Here is a 26021-nt window from a genome sequence, read left to right as displayed (position 1 = left end):
CCAAATTGTATGTAAATTGATTCAAAGGTTTAAGGGTCGTAAAATTTTGCGCGGGTATTTTTATGCAACGTTAATAATATAACTAATAAATTAATAAATCTTTTCATTTTTTCATTTTGATTTTCATTAATGAAATCCATAGTTACAAGTTAACTGCTAAACATAATGCTTTGCGCGTGTGGAGCCGCGGGTAGCTAAAGGTTAGAGTAAATAAAATAAATCTATTGAATGGCAAAATTAAAAAATAAATGATTGCCCGTAAAAGAATATTTATATAGTACCGTGGCCACCCCACCACGTCACTGCGACCGACGTCATTCGTGCGATATCACCAATGTTGACGTTTGTAGTAACCCGCCTCATTTAAAAAGTTTTCTCTTCTTACGCCAAGACGTAAGTAAACAGTCAACTTAACTCGGTTGGGTTATCTTAACGTCGCGCGCCTGTTCCGCTATCAAAATACATCTCATCCTTGTTTTAAGTTTTATCTCCGTTTCTGTTACTTTATCACTATCTCGCTGTAGTGCGAAAGAGACAAATAGTGACGTGAATTTGTTGGATTGGAAGTATAAAAAGTACCGGTGTTTGCTTGAATGATCACAAACCATTGTCAACCGGATAGCAGTGCTGGAATCAATTGAGAGATTGTAGCGAATTACGCGCGCGGTTACTGGTGAGTAGCAAAAACTTTATTACTGAATTAAAAACTAGATAAACAATATTAAAATAGTATAATTTCAAGAAATCTGGAATTATAACGAGTGTTTTAAGTTAAGATTCATTGCAATTTTGCTAATCAACGGTTGTTTTGCATCACGACACTATTATATCTACTATTATTTCTAGATTTCCGTAACGCTCAGGAAACTTTCGAATAATTCCTATTTAAATAAATTTCTGTAATCTTGATGATTAACAACAAAACGTAGATCATTTTGTTTTTGCCGCTCTAATACCTACTGGACTACGTTAGGTTTAAACAAAAAAATGATTAGGAACTTACTTAAATAAAATTGATGTTGTAATGTTATGACGAGATTCGCAAAAAAAGGGAAACATAATATTATTAAAACCGTCGTATTTTTCAATACAAAAAAGAAATAAATAAAACTTCTAACAGTTAGATAAGTAGAGTGCGTCGATTGAAAAAAACGTCGGTTTCACTTGTTTTTGCGAATCTCGTCATAATATACTACGAAGTGCAAAATTCGAACTTCGTACCAAGGCCCCGCCGCAAGCCGTCCCGCTGTCGCTTATATTGTTTAATTAATACGAGAATGAGAGGGACGATACGATACGAACTTTGGTTTTCTAATTTCGTAGCAGCCTTCCAGGCTCTTGTGAATCGATCTGTTTACCTGTAGGTAGGAAATTTCCCATAAACATTAGACTTCGGTTAAACGATGAGGTTCTCGAATGGCGGCCGCGGGTCGGGAGACGAGCTGTCGGTAGGCCTCCAACAAGATGGAGCGACGACCTGGTTAAGATCGCGGGATCGCGGTGGATGCGGAAAGCACAAGACCGGTCTGAGTGGAGAGCCTTGGGGGAGGCCTATGTCCAGCAGTGGATGTCTTTCGCCAGACATTATGATAGGTGTTTTATTTGACTGGATGGCAAACTAGCAAGTGGGTATCCTGATGGTAAGAGATCAAAAAAACCCTAACGTATTGCTCCTCTCCTCTCATCCACTCAAAGGTTGACTGGTAGAGATCCCTTAAAGGGATAAGTCCGCCTTTGTACAAGTATCTTAAAGTTTGTCAGTTGTATTTTGTTAATTTTCTTTTGTACAATAAAGAGTTTACATACATACATAGATCACCACCGCCCATAAACATCTGCAACACCAGGTGTATTGAAGATGCTTTGCCAACCTAGAAGCCTAAGATGGGATACCTCAAGTGCCAGTAATTTCACCGGCTGTCTTACTCTCCACGCCGAAATACAACAGTGCAAGCACTGCTGCTTCACGGCAGGATTAGCGAGCAAGATGGTGGTAGCAATCCGGGTGGACCTTGCACAAGGTCCTACCACCTGTAACTACTGTAATACTGTATACTTTAAATGTATGATGATGGAACGCTAAATTCTGGTGTCAGTTCAGTCCATCATTCTGGTCAGAATGACGACAGAATTACCGTGTAGGTACTTAACCCTCTCAAACTGACGGACTGGATGGTCCAGACTCCAGACTGATGAAAATCAATTAATTATTTTTGACATATTCGTTAATCCAACGTGAAGGACGGAAAACCAGAATGTGCACTTAAAGAACGCCAGAATGAGTGTGAACCAAAGTCTTAGATCTTACGTCAATATTCACGGCTTTGTTATGCATTTCAAAAAGGGAGCTAATAGAGTAAATCATTAGTAGTGACAAAATAAAACTATTAAAAGTTAACAAAACAATAATTCTCAAGAAAAAAAGTTTGATTAGGTACATACTGCTCTTAAACGTGACTGCTATCAGTTACTGAATTGGAAATTTTTATGCTTGGTCACCAATTAAAGAAAATCGGGTACCTATGAGTCCCTTATTTTATAAATTCTTTTATATTTTTACCAATGTTTGTTACCAATGAATGTTTGTTTGTTTGTTGCCCCTGTTTCACCAGCCATTGATTTATTTAATGGATAAATGTTATGCCGTTTCTATTTGTTTTGTTCGAATAGACGGAGACGGCATCACATTATCAAATAAAACTAATCAAAGGGTGGTGAACAGGTGTTATGTTTATGTCACTTACGTCAGAGTTGGTTCTCTTCCAGACAATTTATGTAAAACTCATTTTAATATTTATGTCTAATGAGATTTTAAATCATTGTCTTATAAGAAGATTTAAACGTGAATGCTCGAAAAGAAAATTACTTATATATGCCTCTTCTACTAGGGCAGTATTTCGCAATAAGGTAGCTCTACCTACTAATAATTAAGTAGTAAAAAAATACCATTAAATAATTAAATCATACCAAAATGTGTCTTGGCATAAAACATACCCTAATCTTAGGGGCTGTTTCACCACCCATTTATCCGTCAAATAAATTTAACCAATGGATGTGAAACAGGGAGTTTGAGTCGTTTACTAAAGATACTTTTGCGTGTGTGTGATTTGTGTTACTACGATTTTTAAGTTTATCTGTTTATGATTTTATACGGTTTTGTATGCACTCGAACAGATACTTAGGTACGTATCGAAATAGAACAGATATGATTACAGCATAAGGCCTATTCATGAGAGAGTAGAGATAAAGATTAGACACTTACTTATGTTGTATTGCAGTATGACAATCGCAAGTTTTGCCGTTGTATAGAGCATGCTAACAAGGAAATTAGAGATAAATATGAGAAGTTTCAGTTCCAGAGGTTTCGAAACCAGACTTTACCCGCAGCTTCCCACGTATTAAACTATTAGATCTGGTCTTACACAAAATTCGAACTTCTTATCTTGCCGTCCCACTATCGCTTAAGTATATGTTTTAAACTTTTAATACGAGAATGAGAAGGACGGTACGATACGAACTTTTACTGTCGAATTTGTAGTGGCCCCCCTAGTAGTTGATTTAAGTTTCCAATTTATCTAGTCCCAAAACAAGTAAAACTTGTGTTATATAATGGGTAACCGATAAACATATTGAAATAAGTAGGTAGATAATACGTAAATACGAGTATATATTAAACACCCAAGACTCGAGAACAAAAAAAGCCGAGGGAACATGTACATTTTTTTTAATTCTCCAAAATTAAGTAAAATAATCCGCGATAAACTTGTATTTGAGATCTGAAGATTTTTTCCGGCTTTTTTTACGTAGAAGACTATAATTATGTATATTTAGATCTTACAGGACTAGATAACATCATTCACTATCTGATAACGCTGCATTTATATAACTGTTTAATTATACCTACATAAGCAGTAGTAGCACTTATGTAATGGAGACACAATAAAGAGTATTAACACAGGAATTTTGCTGTCTTTTGTTGGTACCCAGCCATATTTACACCTAACAATATGAAATGCTGTTTATTTGCATAAACGGAAAACGATAAATAACAATTAAATGACATAATCTACCTATTTACATACAAATCTCTTAAACTTAAAATACATAAAACAAAAAAAACTACGACAAATTATTTAACAAAAGAAAAGACCTGTGCGACATGCAGGTGGCAGACTGGCGCCTTGTTGTACAGGATAGGAACAGTTGACTTCGTTTTTTTTTTTACTGTTTCTACTAAGTACTGAGCCCTCAACGGTTCTGCCATATGAATCTCACAAACGTCATATCGACCACTTAAAAAAATATTTCTAATTAATAAGGGGAAATAAAAATAAAAGAGCTGCAGTTCCTCGATTATTAAGACGTCGACTATCGAAAAAAAATATAATTAGCGCCTCTCCAAAAAACTTTACTTAGCCAATTGGCGGAGTCTTGTGTCGGAGGCCAAGATCCACTTTGGGTCGCTGAGCCGGCGAAGTAAGTAAGTAAATTATTTAAAGCAGTCTCTTTGAATAGCTAAGCTAATCATTTGTCAGAGGAACAAAATATAAAACAACCATTGATAACGTGCAAATTGACATCTTACGAGTATATCAGAGTTTAATGTCGATCGTGCTTTCGAGTTAGAGCAAAGCTTCGTTAAGCAGAGCGTCCACTGACTGCATCGGAATCGAGCCGTACAAAGCGGACGGATTTGTTGCTCTGTATTAGATCCCATCAAAACAAATGTGAAATGAGAGCCAAGTTCAATATTATGATTTTTTTTATGCGACTGGATGGCAAACAAGCAAGTGGATCTCCTGATGGTAAGAGATCACCACCGCCCATAAACATCTGCAACACCAGGGGTATTGCAGATGCGTTGCCAACCTAGAGGCCTAAGATGGGATACCTCAAGTGCCAGTAATTTCACCGGCTGTCTTACTCTCCACGCCGAAACACAACAGTGCAAGCACTGCTGCTTCACGGCAGGATTAGCGAGCAAGATGGTGGTAGCAATCCGGGCGGACCTTGCACAAGGTCCTACCACCTGCTGATATATGCGTTGATTGTTGACTTTAACAATAAAAGAAGTGAGATCTAAATGGGTGTCAAGTGCCAAGATGCCAAGTTCAATTGTCAGTCCTGAAATTTATATATACTCGTACAACACAAAATATCATTTCTTCTTATAACTTAGGATAAAAATATTGAAGCCTAAGGTCTGACTTGGCTAGTTCTCATATACGAATTATTAGAGCCCTATGTTGGATAGCTAGTTTCTACCAGCAAGCCAAATTTTCGGAAGAATAAAATATAACTTACAGCTTTAAACCGTGCAAGGGCTGGTGACTTTCCTTATTTAAGGTCAAGTAACAGCTATTTCTTTTTGTCTTTTATCAATATCGTGGTCTAATCCTTTTAGAGTTTCTTTCTGTGTCGTCTTCTTCGTCTTTTTACTTATTTTGAGAAAATCAAGGTACTTACGTTACGTGGAACAAAACCCGAATTTAAATCATAGAATTAGTAATGACCACGATAGTCTAAAACATTGTCTTTTTACTTCTTCGTTTTTTGTACTATTGAAATTTTGTCTCCTCTGTTCTAGAACATTCGCAATGGCCACAGAAGATTTCACCACTTTGAGCAAGCTATACCATGTCGTGACCGATGACTTAGTCAGCAAGGCTCTGACTGACTGGTTCAAGGAAGCCATGACCTTCACTCACTGGAAGGTAGTTCTTCATCAAGTCCTTAATTCCTCACTTTAGTTTATAGTATATAAATTAATACGGTTCGCCGGTTTTCGGGATAGGGGTTTAAAGTAGAATCCAGTTGACAGACAGAACTATATTTTATGAATATAATGTCGTCAACATTCACGCCTTTTCATTTTCACGCTACTTTACCAGTCAGTCTCATACACCACTTTCTAGCTAACTGCCAGACCAGGCTTCGACTAGCATTTCACAGAAGAGAAGTTCCAAAAGTTGCAGAATTTTTGCATAGAAAGTTTTCGGAAAGTTAAACTTAGCAAACGACGAAAGCTCAACGCCTTATATTTAGTAAATAATTATTATTCATGCTACGTAAATATTTATGAAAATAATATTCCCACATACTTACTGAATGAAAACATTTTTTAAATTCTTGTGAAAGTCTCGTGAAACTTCCTAGAACTTTCCAGTTTTATGAATATCCTGAATCTTATATATTGCTAGCTTCGACCACATTTTCTCTTCGATAATACCTTTATCATTCAGATCAATAATGTTTTTTTTTTCGTTCTGCAGTACGTCGGTGAAACAGGCAAAGGCGATTCCTATCTTAGCGAAGTGATCCGCATAAAAGTGTTCGGCAAAAACAAGGCTGGTGACACCAAACACGTCCAAGTAGTGCTCAAGAGCATACCGAGAAGCGTCTCTAGGAGACTCACCTTCCGTAGCCATGATTTCTTCAAGAATGAAATTATCTTCTACGAAACTGTGCTACCCGCTTTACTAAAGTTCCAATCAAGCAAGAACATACCAGACCCTTTCCTTAATTACGCTAAAGTTTTCTTACTTTATTGCGACGGAAGTAATGATATAGTTTGCTTAGAAGACGCGTCTCTTGAAAGCTTCGGAAGCGCTGTAAGGCAAGAGGGAATAAACCTTGAACACTGTAAACTAACCTTTAAAGTTCTGGCGAAATTCCACGCATTATCCTTCGCGATGAAAGATCAGGAGCCAGAGGAATTTGAGAGAATAAGCAATGCTATTACAGAACAGTATTACGATGAACGCATCTGGGATTGGTATGAGAGGATCTGGAAGCGTTTCTGCAGCATCGCCATAGATGCAGTGGAGAAAGAATATCCTAACTCTATTTACTTGGAGAAAGTGAAACAATTCGCTGTCCCAGATACCTACAAAGCTTGTATCAAAGCTGTCCAGACTCGTAAAACTGGGGTGATCTCGCACGGCGATTGTTGGACTAACAATTTCTTGTACAAATATGAAGATGGAAAACCAACTGATGCTAAAATGATTGACTTCCAACTGACGCGATGTGCGACTCCCGTTTTGGACTTGGTTTTTTCTGTATACGCGTGTACTACTCAAGATATGAGGTTGAAGTATTATGATGAGCTACTGACGTATTATTATGATGTATTATCAGGTCAGATTAAGGCATACGGCAGTGATCCTGAGAAGGTGTACTCAAGAGAGCTGTTCATGGAAGAAGTGAAAAAGTATTCGTTCTTTGGATTGGCGTTCAGTTTCGAATCTACGCCTTTCATTGTTTTGGCGCCGGAAGACGCTGTCGACATGAAAATGGAGGTAAGAAATGTTCTCATGATATCAGCCGTAGGACGTCCACTGTTGGACAGAAGCCTGCCCCATACACCTCCAGTTGCTTCATTTGGAAGTGGCCTGCACCCACCGTGAACCCACGGCTTTAACCAGTCATTCTCGTCCTACGCTGCGCTTGCCGATCCACGGTCTCCTTTGTGAACTTTTTAGCTGTAACGCCCTAGAAATGTTCTAAAAAATAGTTTTTCTGCCACTTTGTTATATCGCTTTTGAATTAGATATTCCAAATAAGGCTATTGAAGGTCACTCATCAAGGTTACTCATCAAATGGCGATAGAAGTCATTCGTTGGTCAATTTTAAATTAAAACAAAAACTTTCTTGCAGGGTGACGCAAAGCTAAACATAGATGATGTCTGGCAAATGCAGAACTTCAAGACCAAAGAAGGGCGACTCAGGGAAGCCAACAACATCAAACACTGCGTCGACTATGGATACATATAAAATGTGATAATAAACGCTTAGTACAATTCAGTTAATTTATAGGTATCTAATGTAAAATATAACCCTGGTCCCTTCTCAACCGAAACCATTATATACCAAAATACTTAGTGCAGTCCGTCGTCTAGCCGTTACAGTTTAAAATGCAAAGGACCTTAGTGATTCAGTTGACAAGGGGGAGTTAAGCAAAATAAGCGGAGATTAAATGTAGAAGTAAAACAAAGATATGGTACTCACTTTTATTGAGATTGCCATACCAACAGATAAACTTACTCTTTTGCACCACTGCACTCTGTCACGATCAAAAACGAACTAACTACGTTGGCGCTTCTTTACATGTCAAATGACAGCTGTCTATTTGCCGGAAGTTCGGTTTTGATCATGAAGTCAACAAAACAGTATTTTAATATTATTTAACAGTGTCATCAATTATGAAATATGCAAATATATATACGAGTAAATAAATAATTGTTAACACTAAATATAAAACTACCGTCTAAGGCCAATGTTACGAAATAGTATTTAGAAGAGAACGCTCACTCTCACAGCGAGCCGCGAACGAGAGAAAGATGTGGGACTAAAATCGACTGCGTCTAAAAAGGAAATGGGAATGTAGCAGATGGCTTAGTTGGACTGAACACACCTGCAAATGTTTTTCAAGATTTTTTATACTTAAAGAAAGAAAGAAAGAAAGAAAGAAAGAAAATACATTTATTCACAACACAAGACAACAATATTATTAGGTACAAAAAAAAACAACACAAAGGTATGTGTCATTGCGGTTGTGAATCGGACACTTAGTGGTACTCGGGTACTAAGTGGTTGGTTTCATACATCAGTCGAGGCTCAAATTCGGTGACAAGGATTTCATCTTGAATCAAGAGTTCAGCTGAAGGAGTGTTCCGTCGAACTAACCCAATCATCGATCTGCTGAAATATGGGTGGAATTCAAAAAGATTTATAGGTAGGTACCTACGAGTATACCTATACATACATACCTTAATGCCATAATGTAACTGGTATGAAATTTTTCAGTTGTTTCCGTCATTTTTTATTTTGTATTGTTAAACCATTTTAATTATATCCGCCCATATTATTTATTATTAATTTTAAGGTAAACATCCCAGTATTCGACACGCTAGTGCCCAATAGATGGCACGCTGACACGGATGCTGCCACTTTCATTGCTAATGCCATAAACCTATAAATAAGCAAACTATAAATTATTGGTACAGTGACGAGCACTCGGACATTTACCTTATACATAAGTGCTGAGTTTATGCAATTTATTATAAGTAAAACAAACGGGCTTAAAGCCACCTCGAAGTGTTTTCCTCCAGTCTTCAGACAAACTTCACTAAGAAACTCGGTGTACTTACTATATTTTTCTGTAATACCATCTCTGGTCAATCGTTGCGATAAACAGAAAGCATCTAAATTAAGATTGGTTTTTTGGAATCTTTTTGTATTTTTTATTTCAATTCCAAATTTTTACTTTTACGGTCATCCCGTAAAACCGAAATTGAAATACCATATTGATTGACCATCAGTGGTGTAGCGGTATAGCACGCGGTACGGATTACCGAGGACCTGGGTTCGATTCCCAGTGATGGTCTTAATTTTTCTGTTTTTTCTGTGCGTGACCATCAGTGGTGTAGCGGTATAGCACGCGGTACGGATTACCGAGGACCTGGGTTCGATTCCCAGTGATGGTCTTAATTTTTCTGTTTTTTCTGTGCGTCTATATTTCAGTTTGTATTTTCAAAAAGCATCTAATTTAATTGTGATATTTCTCCATCACCATAGAAGAACCATTTACCCCCAATAACTAATACAGGGAGATGTTTTTATGGTTTTTTTTACATAGTTTTAATTTTAAATTTAGTTAAACTACCGTAGATCTCTGGAAGCAATGCAGGTTCTTAGTTTTATAAAAAAAAGGTAGGTATCTAAGGGTACTTGGTACTACATGGTACTACTCACTATTCTGCATTTTGTCGAAAACAACGCTGTAGAAAAATGTGCAATTACTTTACGGCTGAAAAGCTTGTAATAATAAATAGGTACCTACCACCTAACCTAAGTATCTCATTTTCGATATTTGAATTCGAATTTTTGATAGCGTATTTATTTTTAAGGTTTGCATGTTAAATTGTCATTAGATAAATAATAAACTAAACAATTTTGTGTTTTCTTTCTTTCGAGTTTGAAATTTTATATAAACAAACTTCTTTGCATTGTTTCCTTTAATCTGCCTAGTATAGTAAGTTCCATGGTCCTACAAGGCATCTTTACAGTTACAGCTTGTGATTATTTTTAAAAGTTATTTTGCACATGAATTTCAAAAAACTCAGAATTGTGAGCACGGGTTTGAACTCACGATCTTCTGCTTGAGAGGCCATAGAAGAACCATTGGACCAGCGGTCATTAAGCTACGTATTTGCGTTGCATTTCTTTTTATGGCTGGTAACATCAACCTCGCATGTTCGTTTTCCCCTCTTATATATATTAAAAATAAAAACAAGAAACGTTAATTTTCCCATAAATACCGACTGTTACCAACATAAATAAAAAACTTGGCTTAAAGAACGCAGTTTCTAGGCCACATAATATCTTAAAAAAAAACGTCACCCATGCCATGGCAATGGCTTGACGTTTTAGGAAATACAATAAAATTAAAAATTCACCTTATAATATCAAAACCACTTCGTATAAAGTTGTAAAAACGACCTTTCACGTTCGGTTGGATTATAATACACTACGTTTACGCTTTTTACGTAGTGTATTATAAGTCTATGCTTAGCCGCTTAAGTGCGACAGAAAACGAATATGGTATTCTGATGTTCCTGTTTATTTCTGTCAGTTGCAAAAGGTAAATAGCTTATGTGGTACGTTGGTTCTGTTTATTATTATTATTTATATTTATTACGTTTCAAAAGTGTAAATTTTAAAAAGCTGATTAATATTGTGAATGATATTAGGTATTAATTTTGATTGTTTAACGAAACTAGTTTTGTCTGTATTTTTATTCATTCATATTTGTAATGAAGTTGTTAAACAGCGTATTTTTGTATAAAATTTTCCGTCAGTGATTCACGTCTTTTGCTTACAATGTTTCTTTTAATAACGAACACGAATGATCACAAAGAAAATATTTAATTGGAGAAAGTTACTGACCAGCGCATTTTCAATTATAATAGTTTGGCATCTGCGGTTTTTCCCGTGCGCGGGAAAAAGCAGGACAGGAAAACAAATAAAATAGGTTAAGGTCAGACTGCATGCGATCATAAAAAAAAAGTTGGCTTATGGTTAGGCCAATTATGAATAAATATTATGAAGCTACTACGTTTATATGTGAAAAATCATTCCTTATATAGAAAGACATAATTATGTCCTTAAATATGTAATTTATATGTACTTTATAAATCTATATTCACAATTCAATTATAACGTATTGTATTAAATAGTTTGACATGTTTTGTTTTTCCAAATTGTACTTATTAACAAATTTAAAAAAAATTGACGATTTTTATTTTATATTTTTTGCATTAGGTTAACTTGCAAATTATTTGTATGCCTGTGGGCGAAACATAGTGTTACCAATAATTACGCTATAACACCTTGTGTATATTGTAACCACCTATGTTTACAAATAAAGATACCTACTTTGACTTTGACTTAACTATTTGGAGGTCATAAGCATGTAAAAAATATTCCCAATTCTTGCGCTTAACTAATTTTCCAAGTAGTTTTACCATAAAGTGCATGTGTACTTATTTCCATGTTAATAAAATAATAATTAGGTATGGTAGGTACTAATGATAAACCGTCATTTTGCGTGGAACCGTTATTTTTGCTCGTCAGCGTTTACCAAATCTATCTTAGCATTTATTTTCAGATGGGTATCTACTTCTGCAAGAGACCTGAGACGTACCCGGAGCCTGCAATTTCTTACGATTTACTATGCAGTTCCCTCACCAAGTGGTTTGGTGAGCCAGCCACCTTCGCTCATGTCATAGTAAGCTTAGATTTTTTTAACAGATTTCAAAAAACGGAAGAGGTTATCAATTGGGTTGTATTTTTATAACCTAAGTAATCCATTAAGGGGTAGAATGACAAGCCGATGTTGAAGTCGTACCTAAAGTATGGACTTATCCGTGGCCAAGTATCCTACTGTAATCCATACTAATATTATAAAGTCGAAAGTGTGTGTGTTTGTATGTCCGCCTTTCACGTCGAAACGGAGCGACGGATCGACGTGATTTTTGGCATAAAGATATTTGATAGGCCAAAGAGTGACATAGGCTACTTTTTATCCTGGGAAAATGCACAGTTCCAGCGCGATTACCGAACTACACGCGGGCGAAGCCACGGGCAAAAGCTAGTAATATTATTGATGCAAAAGTTTGTGAGTATGTGTGCCCTTGTGCGTGTGTGTTTTACTACTTCACACTAAAACGGCTGGACAGATTTGGATGAAATTAATTTGGTATGTTAGCTAGCTGGAAATTGTATAGACTCAGATTAATGTGGCATGGTTGTTTTTAATGCAACGTCAATGAAAACCACGATGTAATTTTAGGGAATTACCACGCGAATTTTTGTTTGTTACTTCACGCTACGCTAGAATGGATGCACGGATTTCGATGATATTTGGCACGTAGATAGACATCTGGAATAAGTACCTATTATTGTTTTTGCTAGTTTGCATCTCGATATTACCACGGGATTGAGATAAAATCTCGATACTTACCTCATCCGCGGGTTTATGCAACGTCATTATAGACCACGATGCAATTCCCACGGGAATGTTATAAAATCCCGGCCTTGCAATGTAATGTAACTTTCACAAGTTTTATTGTAGGTCTAAACAGGTTTTAAAAATCAAGTAAAACAATACTAAAACGAACGTCTCTTCCCCAGTATCTCGACAATCTGTCAACATCGTACATCAGCGAAGTAATTCGGTGGAAAGTCTGTGCATCACGTCCAAAAGGGTATGAATACGTAGAATTAGTTCTCAAAACATACCCGAGAAATAAATCAAGAGGCCTCAGCTTTCGAAGCGACGTGTTTTTCAAAAACGAAATCGCATTCTACGAGAATATCTTGCCAGCATTGCTAAAGTTTCACAGTTCGAGAGCAACAAAGCCTTTTAACAATCATCTTAGACTCTTTTTATCAGTCTGTGATGGAAAGCAGGACTCTCTAGTATTTGCCAACGAACATATACAAGGGTTTGAGAGTCCAAAAAAGAAATTAGACCTAAAACATGCGAAATTAGTCTTAGTGACTCTAGCGAAATTTCACGCAATATCCTTTGCTATGAAAGAACAAAGTTGTGAAGAATTCGAAAGAATATGCAATGGGATTACTGAAACTTATTATGACGGTAGTAACTGGAGTTGCTACAAAAGGTTATGGTCTAAAATCTGGTCAGTAGCCAAAGATGCTGTCGAGAAAGAATATCCTAATACAAAATATATTGAACTAATAAACAAATTTGCTGTTCAAAGTAGATTTAAAGATTTAGTAAAAGCTGTAAACGATAAAAATAACTGTGTGATTCAGCACGGTGATTGCAGCGTTAGTAATTACATGTTCAAATATGAAGGAGAAATGCCTGTTGATGTTAAAATGATGGATTTTCAACAAACTAGGTGCGCTAGTCCTGTACTCGACGTTGTAAGTGTGCTGTACACCAACACAGATTTGCTTCAATACGAAGAAGAACTATTGAAAAATTATCACGAAACATTGGCTATAGAAATAGAAAATCTCGGCAGTAATCCTAACATGTACAATTGGGATACTTTTATAAATGAAGTGTGTAAATATTCGTACTTCGGTCTAGCGGTTAGCTTTGAAAACACTACAACCACGCTGACAGCGGAAGATATAACGAATAGACAAGTGGCATTAGGGGTAAGCATTTATTTTTAACACCATTTTATTGGGACCGTGTATGGCGTCAAAAAAACAATTTTAGTATTTTTTTTTCGATTTGGCCTAAAGTTAATTATCAGGTAGGTAGTTTCTAATAATGAATTGAACCGTCTGTCGAAGTTAAGAGATATCAAGAAAAACATATGCCAAAATTTTTGATATGAGTCTGTAATAGATGACAAATATGGCAAAGTTTGTTTACGATAATTCTGAATAGTAACTAAAGACACATATAGCGGTCAAACTTATAACACCCCTCTTTTTGCGTCGGGCGGGGGTTAAAAACTAAATTGTTCGACTCACTGCTATAAATACAAACAGTTTTTTTTTCAGTGGTTGACGGAGACCAAAATCAGAAACATAGCTGACATTCATGAAGTGGAGAATTTGGAAAACAAACAGATGCTTGATTTGGCGAAGAACTTCGTACACTGCGTCGACAAAGGTTACATCACAGAATCACTGTTACAAAGTTACATGTTCTTCTGGTGACATTTTTTGTATGTAAGTTATTGAATAAATTTAATTTTAAAAGAAGTGAGCAAAGTAATTATGACTAGATCGCGATTAGACAAGGATTGAAAGATGTTTCATTGCATAATTTCGACAAGACATCAAGATATTTATATTCAACATAGGGACCTAGGGAAAGGAGTGTGTTTGTAAAAAGGCGGCAACGAACCAGTGACTTTAACGGAGTTGCGTGCGTCCGCAGAGATTGCTAACCATCAGGGGATCTGCGTCATCTATCTACTGTCTATGCTATAAAAAAACATAAGTACTAATTTCAAGTAAAACGAGGAATACGTAAAATAACCGTGGGGGGAGAAAAGTCCTCAAATGCGACCACAAACCGGAAGACGAAGCGTAGACAGGCCTCCCACAAGATAGGCTGACGACATTGTGGGACTTGCGGGCAACCAGCGCGGTGGATGCAAGAGGCGAGTGGTCGTTCATTGTGGCGTTCTAAGGGGGAGGGCTTTGTTCAGCAGTGGACGTGTTCCGGCTGATGATGATGATGAAAATTTCAACAAAACAGTTAACAGGCCGCCACGTGTAAGTGGTAAGGTGTGTACGGATTATGCGCGGCAAATGTTCGATGGAATTTAGGTAGACCGCCGCGGCTGCGCGAGGCAAGCGATCCAGCTAGCAAACGTTCGTCGCAACACAACCGTCCAACCTGCGCGCACGCCAGTGACGCCAGGTGAGCGACTGAAGCTTCTTTGATGCGGGCTCAAAAACCGACAGCGCTCGGATCGCCGCGCGGCACGTTCGAGCGCGGCAATGTTCGAGCTGCCGCGCGCGGAAAACCCGTCTCCATTGCGCCCGGCCTCGCGATCCAATACTCGAGTGATTGCCGCGCAGAATCTGTACGCGCCTGCAGGGCTACTACGAAACTCGAAGTTCTTATCGTACCGTCCCTCTCGCTCTCGTATTAAATAGTATAAGTGTCAGAGGGACCGCACTACACGAACTTCGAGTTTCGTAGTAGCCCTACTGTAGCGGCGTGTAAGTCGTTAATTTCTGCGCATGTAACAGCCCACACGCGCCAATCAGTTCTTACACTTGCCAGCCCCGCCCGCCCCGCGCATCGCTCAAACCTCCGCGATTCTACCAAAACATCGATTATAAAACACGTTACCACCAAAAAAACTTCTCCTACTTGCGTCATTCCATCAACTGTCAAACAGCTGTCGCTTTGACAGCTCCGTCATGATAGTTATTTGCCATAATCGTAATGACTTTGCAGTAATAATACAAAGGAGTAATCACAACTAAAGTGTTTATTTCTTACATCGTAATATTTACACCAAAAACTTCTTCTTCTTCTTCTCTTTTAAAATATGGCTTTTCTGTCCTAATTAATAGGACAATTTCGCCAGTGTCAAGGTAAACTCTCTTTGAGAGGGACGTTGTACGGTGATTGTAGTTTTTGCAACTTTATAGTAAAATTCCAGAAACCACGTGGAGACCACTTGCGCATTAAAAAATGTTAGACACGAGAGCAATATAGGATTTTGGGATCACTGTTCACTGTTAAGGTTAATCGCCGCATAAAACACTATAAAAATTATACTTCAACTAGCCAAAGAAACAGAAATAGCAAAATTAGATATTGTCTACATCCGCCATCTTCGAATGCTACAAATCGAATCACCAAAAACTTCATTTGCTACTTGCTTCTTACCGTAACTGTCAAACCGCTGTCATTCTGACAGCTGTCACTCTGACAACTTCGCCAGGACAGTTAGTCATCGGAATCGGACTCGGTTTCCCATCCGGGCGTGGGCTTCTTCTTGAACGGCGGCTTGGTGACCTTGATGTCCGTTTCCGGCGTCGTATGGAGATAATAGCCCTCATGCATGGTTAGATCTGAAATAATACAAGTATAATATACCATATCCTGTATATTATTATAAAAATATAGATATACGGACAATGTTTAGCAAAGAGAAAAAATAATTCGTTTGAAAATTGGATTGATAACGATTTTTTGAAAAATCTATATATATGTCTCTTTCTAAAACGCTTTTCTCTATGCAGCAAGTATGGCGGTACTCGCGTGTGACGTCACATGCAAGTAAGTTTTTCTCTGTCTAATATTGAATTTCAAACCTTCATAACTCTGTTATATATGCATTTGATCATTGTCCACATGCATTGTCATTGTCAAGATTTAATCTATAAAATTAATAAAAAATAGTCAAATACCGCATTGAGTAAAAAAAAAACAGTTTTGAGCAGTGTGTCTTGCCCGCCCTACCTTACGGTTTTGAAACCTGAGGCCGTATTGTCTAATCGCATTCACCATCTCTTTAGTCATTAGTCAAGTCTTTAGTCAAAAAGTCATTTTATGTCGCCTAAATCCAGCATAAATACGAACTTTACGAGCATGAGAAGTGAAAATTTAATTTTTTTAGGACACCCATTCTGATACAGTGGAAGTTGTGGAACTGTCAAGTTGAAAAATATGTATCTATTCGAATCACTCAAAAACATGTTACTACGGCCTTATTACGTCGGAATAAAAGTCTGTGGTACCATCAGCCAAATAAGGTGGTATACATTTTTATAATAATATGTCGCTAAAGTCGAACTTTCAAGTCGACAGACACGTCTATTGGCATTATTGTCGTGACTCCCGCAACAGCGTTGGCCGAAAAGGATTTTTTTTCTCTCTCTTTTCAAAATTATTTTCTTGCTGCTGTCATACTGTTGGCGTTCTGCAGAATCAACCGCAACCCTGTCATCGCAACTGACATTGGCCCAAGCCTTAAGGCCGCCATTGAGGGAATAATAATAATTTATGACATGCAAGCTATTACAGATAGTTCAACTCAGTTGTGCGCGCGGCCCTATGTGTGGGTAAAGCGATAAGAACACGTCTTGCTCGGACGACGACTCAACTTAGGGTGGTAGACCACATATTTGGCTGATGGTACATATTCAGGGTTAGAATAAGTCCATATTTTAGCACTCGACTGTGCAGTTGACAACGCGTCTGCACACTGGGGAAGTTGATATTTTTATGCAGTAACTTACCATCGATCTCATCCGGCTTCCTAGTAGTACTAGGTTTAGGCGGCGGCGGCGTAGAAGTCTGCCAAACGTTATACTCCGGCACCCAATACTTGGTATCTACAGGTTCGAACCCGAACTCTGTCATGTATGTAGGCCCGATGTACTCTTCCGGTATCATTCTGAAGTCCTCGTAGTAAGTGCCCTCCTCCCACTTCCATTCGTGGATGTCGATGAGGGTCATATTCTTGTGCCAACCCCACGCGTTCAGTTCGAACCAGCAGCTCGCCGTGAATTTCATGTAGACTCGTATCTCGAATACCGTGCCTGAGGGAAAGATGTTTTTCACTTCTCATTCTCGTAAAGTTCGTGTTTATGCTGGATCTAGACGACATGAAATTACTTTTTATGCTCTAGTGCATAGAGTAAAATCTTCGTCTAAGACCAAGGCAATCAGGTGTAAACAGCCACAAACAAAGTTTCTACAAATCTTAGAAGCTAAGTTTGACCCACTACCAGCGGTCCAATTGACTTGAAATTTGATATACTATGTAAAGTAAGAGACAGTACAATAATCTGGTAGTGACATCTTGATGGTCCTGCCAGGATTGTCTCCGCAGGAGGGAACTCCTCAATGGTTAATAGTACCGACTTGAAATTTGGTACGGATATGCAGTTTAAATTACAATGCAAGTACATTCAACAAAAAGTACAGTCAGCAAAAAAAGTTTGTATAAAAAATGATTTTTTTAACAGAAACTTATAATTATTGTCAAATACGAGTAAGTGAAAAACAAACAGCAATACAGTCTTATTTTATTTTATTTATTTACTGTCATACCTCTGTAAGTATGGCAGGCCGGACCGTAGCTGTATCTCGGACACATGTGTTTCACGTTTATATAGGAGGTCGCTGAGGCGTTCTTCAATTCCAGCGTCAAACAAGAATACGCCACGTTGTCGAATATCGTCATCTGTAAAGCAATATAATAGGAAATAGTCATCAAAAGTATTTACGGATGGGAACGTATCAAAATAAATTAAGTTAAAAAGAATAAATGGATAAAAAACATAACAGTCATTTGATATAACATAATTTCAGCTTATTTCTACTACGCTACTTAAGCAGCAGCACTAGCGACATCTATGTTTCGCTTTCATCGAGAGACGTTACATTCTTTCTGAACTAACCACTCACCCAGACAAGAGATGTCGCTACTTAGCAATCAAACTATGATATGGTTTTACGGGATGGGGATGGCCGTAAAAGTAACAAAGGAGTTGAAATAAAAAATACAAAAAGACTCCAAATAACCAATCATAATTATTAATTACGTCTGTACTTACATTGTAAGAAGCGTAGTGATGTTCGTCAGTGGAGTCAGTCTGCATATTAAAAAAGTCCCTATATATGAGGTTGATCTTTTCTTCGGCGTCGCACGCGCCGAACCGTTGCGTGAAACTCCACTTCTCGCCCGGCCTCGCGCTCCAGGCAGCTGCTAAAACAAAATCAAGAATGTCAATGACCTAACCAACTTAGAAAAAGAAACCCTTGTCATTTCAAAATCTGCTGATCCGATTTGAGGGAGCCCGTCGTATCGCCTTAAGTTGTTCGCCCTAATGTAATGTTCGTCCTAATCATTGATTGTCCTAACACCTGAAACTATTTCAGAATACCTCATGCGTTGGTTACTTAGAATGGGTTAGGTTAGGTTTGAACCACAGATATAGATGACACTAGATTACGCAAATGCATCTACTTCGCGTGTCCGAACCCCGACCAAACGTCCGTCCCATACAAAGACTGGCCGCTAACTGACTAATCATAACTAGTGACTGACTCGAGCCCCACGGCGTGGACGGGCGGCGCATTTGAATCGATTTTGCGCGGACATCGGGGATCGGGGAATTCACATTGCTAATTCGCTCTTGAGATACAGTTGAGTTAGGTTTTCATACAGATTGAGGTGTTTGCGTTATCTAGTGTAATCTATATCGGTGGTTTGAACCGATACAACCACTTTGCTCACCCGCGACTTGCGGGTAATGTACAAAGGTCGCCAAACGGAGTAGCCATGGCTACTCTTCAGACAGTTCGACTACGTCATCGGGAATGGAAGTAGAGATTGCCGCCCATAATAAAGACCGCGGCGTGTACATTTTAGTGGCGACGTTGCCAAGCTGCCAGAGCAGTCAGTCGCCACGAAGAGAGCTGCAAATTATAGCTACGCTTCCAAATTGGCAACGTTCCCAAAGCGGATTACTAATGTATGGGCAAAAAACTTTTCCCAAAATATCTAATCCCAAAATATTTTACTCAAAATTATCATTTGGCAAAAAATCATTTGCTAAAACAACTTATCGCAATTTAACAGTTAGTACATTATTTTTTGGCAAATTATTGTTTCGAAAATAATTACTTAGCCATGTTTCATATTACCAAGTATTATTTAGTTAAATGTATCGTTTGGTATACAGCACTCTTTCCAAAATATTGCATGGCAAAATAACCTACTTTTCTGATAGCAGTTGGATTCTGTGGTTGGTTCGTGTGCGAAGTGTTATTTTGAACAAACACTTTTTTGGAATAATATTAGCCAAAAGAAAACACTTGCCAATGTAAAATTATGCCAAATGATAATTTGACCAAATGAATAAAATGCGAAATGTTATATGCTAAAGATTCGTTTGGGAAATGAAACTACTGCGATAAGTTTTTTGGGAAGTGAAATTTGGCGAAACTTATTTTGCCGAAACGGCAGTACGCCACCCAAAGCGCCTCCAAGTCAGTGACAGACGATACTTTTCTATATGAATTGTTCGGATACGTAGCCGGCGACGCCGCTCTGACTGCAGAAAGAACCCTCTAAAGATGATACAGTACTCACTCCGTAACACATACTGCTGGTCCGTGATCTTAGAGATGGTGAGCCGCTGGAACCTGTCGAGGCTGTCGCGTACCCACGGGAAGTAACTGGCCATGTCCAGGTAGCGAGAGGGCGCGCCGCAGCCCGGCCCGCGGACCCCGAGCCCTAACTGAAGAAAGAACCAGGCATAGGAATCCAGGGGGCAAAGTTTTATGACAGGTAGGGAGGGATGAGTGGAGGATACTCCACCGACAAGTCTAACTCCCAAGTTAAAGAAGAGGGAGTTCCTTTATCGATAAACTAAATTACCGATGTCTTTTCTATCTACTATAGTTGTATAGTATACTATACTTGGTTTGGATAGGTATTTAACTAAATGTAAACAAAAAAACGTCAATTTGTGTCTAAAATATTGGAATTCCCCCATTCAGCCGGTGAAATTACTGGCACTTGAGGTATCCCATCTTAGGCCTCTAGGTTGGCGACGCATCTGCAATATCTCTGGTATTGCAGATGTTTATGGGTGGTGGTGATCTCTTACCATCAGGAGACCCACTTGCTCGTTTGCCATCCAGTGGAATAAAAAAAAAAAAAAAATTAAACTATCTAAACATTTACATTTCTGTATTTGAAATACACTAGTCTATTTTATATTACAATGATAGATTAAGTAAGTAAAATGTTTAAAATTCTTGAATGTACGGAATCTAGCAGCTGATGTGTTTGTTTACATTTAAGTTATTACCTATCCAAACCAAGTATAGTGATCACTCCAACTTCAACTTTTTACTTTCAAATATTCATCAGCGAATTTATATGGAATGATCCCCCCCCCCCTCCCCCCCACACACAGACTGCAAGATGTTAGACTGAGTTGGTAAAGCTAGGTACGTTACCAGCATCCAGCGGCCCCAAATATCGCGCGCCACTAGAGCAGCACCGGCCTCCCACACGCAAGGATTCATGCTCTCCAGAGAAATGGCGCAGGTCACGTGCGGTGGGCGCATCTTCCTTTCGTAAAGCTGAAACAACCGACGTTTTATGAAACTACCGTCATTCATCATGATCTCGGCTTATAATACGTCCCACTGCTGGGCACAGGGTCTCAGAATGAGAGGGCTTGGGCCGAACTTCACACCCACCATTGAATTGCTTCGCAGGTTTGAGTATGCTTCCTCTGTTGGTATCCGTTCATTTCGCAACTAACGTTTGGCAACCTCATTCATTTCGCAACTTTTCATTTCGCAAACTCTACAACTGTAAATATTTCAGGATTTATTTTAGGGCCATCGTGTAGAGCCTTTTAGGTCAGGTTAGTTTTAACAAAATCCTGAAATATTTTCAGAAATATTAAGCAGTTGCGGAATGAAAAGTTGCGAAATGAATCAGGTTGCCAAACGTTAGTTGCGAAACATTAGTGAACCTTCCTCAGTTTCCTTCGATTTCAACGTAAACGTAGGTTCCCTATCGTTTGCCCGAATTTCATATGCCATAATGTTTCGTTTTACATAATTTTCATTTGTCATAAAGTAATTTATTTCTGAATTAGTATTTTCTTCAGATTTGATAATAAACTAACCTTACCTACTGCATTCTATAAAATTACATTTGAAAAAATCCTGAAAACAGCAGGTTCTATATATTTTATAGCAAACGTTGGTGTGGCAAGTGAAATTATGGTAAGTAATTCGGGTCGCAACAACAGGGCATCGATCAACTAACTTCGACTTTTAGTGATGAAGCCCCATCGAAAACAATCGTCTATCACTGTCTTTGTTAGTTCAACCGTGGACGTCATATGCTCTCGGACGAATTCAAAGAAGGACGCCAGAAATCGGTTGTTGTTCCACGATATATCGATGCTGTGTGAAAACGAACAATGCAAGATCGTCATGTTACATATCGCAAAATAGAGGCATATCTGGGAATAAGTATGACGTGCATAAATAAGATATTACATACAGTCTGTCAAAAAAGAGAAGATATTAAAAAGTGGCAACACTGTAGTGTCCTCCCTTTTTGGTTTGACAGGGTTTGAAAGGGATGACACTACAGTGTTGCCACTTTTAATTTCTTCTCTTTTTTGACAGACTATACCTACAACATAAACATTTAATTGGTTGTAAAAAAAAATTGTTCGCGATAAATCAAGCACAATTTTACAAATAAACAAAAATTGGTTCGCCGTGAATGGTGCAAGAAAATGTTGAAATAAAAATAATAATTGAAAAATCAAAACACCCGCCTGCAAAATATACCTAATAAGTATAATAACAGTTAAGGTAAAATTAACTGAAGAGATTGAAACAAGACAAAAATGAGAATAATCTAAATCAGCATTTAATGAAAAAAATTGATACAAGACCAAACACAAACGGTTAACTTAAAACATGTCCATCGTAGTCCTTCATTTAATGCAATGTTATGAAATGCATTCAGAGGCGTGAGATTGAGTGATAGGTATAATATTAATAGGACTAGTATCGTATGCAAACGATAATCAACTTTAAGGTAGACCACATATTTGGCTGAGAGTACAACAGACCAAAATAACTTAGGTACCTTTGCCGCCACATAGAACTCCTGGCACATCTTAGCCGGCACATGCTCCATTGGTATAACTCGCTTCTGAAGAGTTTCGTAATCTAAAACACGACAATTAAATTAAGTTCAAGTTAAACATCATCATCATCAACAAAGCCCCCCCTCCCGCGCCAAGGGGTCCCCAAAGGCGTCCCCCTTAGAACACTCAAATGAACGACAACTAGCCACTTGCATTTGGCGCAATGGCGCACCCCGGCGCCTTCGTTCAGGGGGTCCCTCTTCTGCAAATTATGCATAAAAAAACCGACTGCCTTAAAAACTGAAAGGAAGAAAATAAGTCTAGTAGTCTAGAACACTGTTAAGTACCTACTCGTAATTTAAATAAGATTTTTTGAGCTAGTCACGATTTAAATTAATGGGTCCCAACCAAAGAACATCTGTTCCGTGGTCCGAACTGTTGAACTTTAAATTAGCTACTTAAGTAACAGAGTTCTAGACCATAAGAGTTATTTTCTTCCTCTTAGTTTTTAAGATTATTTGTTCTTAGTTTTTTTTTAAGGCAGTCTATAGATACTTAATATTTTTAATTTTAAGTTATATTATTGGATTGGAAAACAAAGCCGCGGGCGTGAGCTAGTGTGAATAACAAAGTTTTATTTGAGACTTACTGTCATCAAACTTCACGACGTAAAATATAGGCTGTCTCAGTCGTTCTGGCGGCGGACAGAGGTGTAATATTTTAGCTGAAACATAGGGCAATTTCTATGAATAGTAGATTGTTCAGCAAGGGACTAAAAGAAGTCATAATAAACACGAGATGTTTAGCCACTCGACCAGAGCGAGGGGTGCTATAGTTCGAGTGTGACTATAGTCTCGCGACTTTTCACTTTGAATGCGAGGGAAAAAAAACGACGTTCTATACAAAATTACGATATTTCATATTACTTTTTTTTACAACGTAGGTAGGTTCACTTAATACGAGTAATGGACATTTCGCAACTTTAAAATTAAACTGAAACAATTCGAAATATTCACAGTTCCAAAATAAACTTTAAATAAAACACAATTTGGTTGAATTTTCAAATGAGAAAATTTCGAATTATTTCTGTTTAATTTTAAAGGTGCGATTGTTCAAAATTAAAATAGCAAAAAAAAAATGTTACGCGGTTTTGTCGGTCCCCCCACGATGACGCGCGATGCGTTTGTCGACACAAACGCGCGTTCAAAGATCCTTTCAAATGCGTTTGTATATACAAACGTGCTTACAGCAGGGCTACTCCGAAACTCGAAACTCGAAGTTCGTGTCGTGCGGTCCCTCTGACACTTATACTATTTAATACGAGAGCGAGAGGGACCGCACGACACGAACTTCGAGTTTCGAGTTTCGGAGTAGCCCTGCTGCCCGTTTCATTTGTGACAAACAACGTGTAAAATCTGCGAAAGCGCGATGAAAACGCGAAGAGGACGCACGCATCAAAAAGGTGTCGTGTGTCGTGGCCCTAAGACTCACAGTCCCTTACAGGGCTCCTCAGCTGTATGAGCGCGAGCGTGTTCCGGGTCTCCCCGTGCTCGGGGTGGATCACGTAGTTGCGCACGCGTCGCCCGCGCCCCTCCCACCCCTCGCCGAGCAACACGCGCGCCTTGCTCCTGAAAATTTTTGTTTGCTAACTGTATTATCCAACTTGAATAAACCACACTGGAACTGAGTTATAATCAACTCCCAGTAATGGATCCTGACCTGCGCCTGTTGAACTTTAACTATACGCATCGCACGCAACCTCGCACCTCTCTGGTGGAAATTTAAGCCTTTTTTCTGATGTTACTTCATTATTGCATTTTCATCGAAACTTATAAGGTAAGGTAAAAGTATGTCTGGAAATTGCTCACCTGAAATCATTTTTGGGCATGGGGTCAATGTCCGCCGACACTGCTATAACGAATTCAGCTTGCACCAACGCCACGGTGGTCACCGCTCGGCTCTCGCCTAACTCGCCGTCTATTGGTGTTAAATACAGTGTAAGAGCTAGTCATACAGGAATTAACCAATAGCATCATAATCAAATCAGCTGAAAGACGTCTACTTCAGGAAAAATGCTTCCAAAGCGTTCCAAAATGAACGGTACTGTGGGCTTTTTCCCCGGACATTCATCCACATACTCGTAATGTCCGATTTTACCGCTCAACTATGCCGATTTATGCCGGTTCGCTTATGTTTATACCCGTCGTATGCAAGACGCGGATCCGTGCCAAATTTGAGGCTATCTTTTTTTTTATTTGTAAGTATCAGCAGAATTCAGAAGACCTCCTAAGAGATGGACGGATGACATCCGGCAGCAAGCCGGCATTAACTGGATGAAGGTGGCAGGGGACAGACAGACGTGGAAACGTGAAGAGGAGGCCTACGTTCGAAGACGGACGCAACAAGGGCTGCTGTAGATAGATAGATCAGCAGAATTTGTGATTATTAAAGCAAATGAGACTAGAATTCAGTACTTTTTTAGTTCCCGCATACGAGGGGTTATAAACTGTCGTCGTACGTAAATTTCGCGATCTGCACTGGGTACTACGAAATTAGAAAACCGAAGTTCGTGTCGTACCGTCCCTCTCACTTTCGAATTTAATAATATTAGCGGCAGCAGGACGGCAAGACAGTATAGGGCTTGGTCCCACTGTGAGAGGAGGCATTAGGCTGATGGTAGTGATGGATGGGGGTATAATTATTTCAATGGTACTCACAATATGTGTAGTACAGAATCCCGAGCCAAGGATACACCCCGTCGGGCACAGGGCCCTCTTTGACGTCGCTACTATCGTCGATTCCACAGTCGATATAGTCTATCTCTACTTGACTCATTTTCTGCACTGAAATTATCAAGAGTTTTTGTGTTTAGAAAGCATTAGACATCCGTTACACGCTTATTGTGACATCAGTCCATTTTGGTCCAGTCCGTCCTGACGAATTGACCAATTTAAAATTTTCAATTGTCAACAGTCCGTACATAAGACAGGAGAAAGATGATAACTAATTATAAAAGGACTGAGGGTACTCACCATGCACATAGAAAACAAACACAACGATATAAATCTTCATTCTCAAAAACTTACAGGAAAATTTAAATAAAATTCATGAACAAAATCTAACTATTTTACTCGAACCATATTGCACAAAAACAGTGCTTTATATAACAAAAAAAAACTTATTAAAATTGCACTTTAATCTACCGCATATACCTACCAGAAACCGGTAGTACACTGACTGGGTTAAATCATAATTGTATGTTGACGACTTTATGTTTATGATTTGCTGGCTTGATAAACAAATAGTAATATTTATACTGATCTTGAGTAGGAATGCATAATCGTATTATTCAT

General features: G+C 38.5%; 3 protein-coding genes across 7 annotated transcripts; 2 read left to right on the top strand and 1 right to left on the bottom strand.

The window, feature by feature from the left end:
* Positions 1-434: 434 nt before the first annotated feature.
* On the top strand, positions 435-8776 carry LOC141440337 (uncharacterized). The gene is made up of 5 exons (XM_074104845.1): positions 435-673; positions 5588-5714; positions 6273-7301; positions 7660-7826; positions 8255-8776. Exons 2-4 carry the CDS (start codon positions 5598-5600, stop codon positions 7774-7776), a joined length of 1263 nt encoding a protein of 420 aa, XP_073960946.1. The 5' UTR covers positions 435-673; positions 5588-5597; the 3' UTR covers positions 7777-7826; positions 8255-8776.
* Positions 8777-10412: 1636 nt separating this feature from the next.
* LOC141440335 (uncharacterized) lies at positions 10413-14254 on the top strand. 4 transcript variants are annotated; one of them, XM_074104841.1, is made up of 4 exons: positions 10413-10645; positions 11672-11791; positions 12697-13698; positions 14053-14254. In XM_074104841.1, exons 2-4 carry the CDS (start codon positions 11672-11674, stop codon positions 14209-14211), a joined length of 1281 nt encoding a protein of 426 aa, XP_073960942.1. In that variant the 5' UTR covers positions 10413-10645; the 3' UTR covers positions 14212-14254. The 4 variants fall into 4 exon arrangements, with proteins under 4 accessions (XP_073960942.1, XP_073960943.1, XP_073960945.1 ...); XM_074104842.1 differs by having other exon boundaries at positions 10413-10661; XM_074104844.1 differs by having other exon boundaries at positions 12697-12770; positions 14053-14084.
* A 1275-nt stretch (positions 14255-15529) lies between these two features.
* LOC141440376 (uncharacterized) lies at positions 15530-25954 on the bottom strand. 2 transcript variants are annotated; one of them, XM_074104882.1, is made up of 12 exons: positions 25701-25954; positions 25386-25511; positions 24537-24645; positions 24160-24296; positions 23318-23392; positions 22668-22750; positions 21002-21127; positions 20127-20274; positions 18586-18737; positions 18080-18212; positions 17263-17565; positions 15530-16092 (listed from the first exon to the last, which is right to left on the bottom strand). In XM_074104882.1, exons 1-12 carry the CDS (start codon positions 25738-25740, stop codon positions 15968-15970), a joined length of 1557 nt encoding a protein of 518 aa, XP_073960983.1. In that variant the 5' UTR covers positions 25741-25954; the 3' UTR covers positions 15530-15967. The 2 variants fall into 2 exon arrangements, with proteins under 2 accessions (XP_073960983.1, XP_073960984.1); XM_074104883.1 differs by having other exon boundaries at positions 18586-18734.
* Between the last annotated feature and the right edge of the window lie 67 nt (positions 25955-26021).

The sequence above is a fragment of the Choristoneura fumiferana genome, chromosome 22 (genome assembly GCF_025370935.1).
Source record: "Choristoneura fumiferana chromosome 22, NRCan_CFum_1, whole genome shotgun sequence".
In the NCBI taxonomy this organism is placed as follows: Eukaryota; Metazoa; Arthropoda; class Insecta; order Lepidoptera; family Tortricidae; genus Choristoneura; species Choristoneura fumiferana.
The sequence above is the reverse complement of the archived record's forward strand: the minus strand, read 5'-3'. Positions and strand labels throughout refer to the sequence as shown.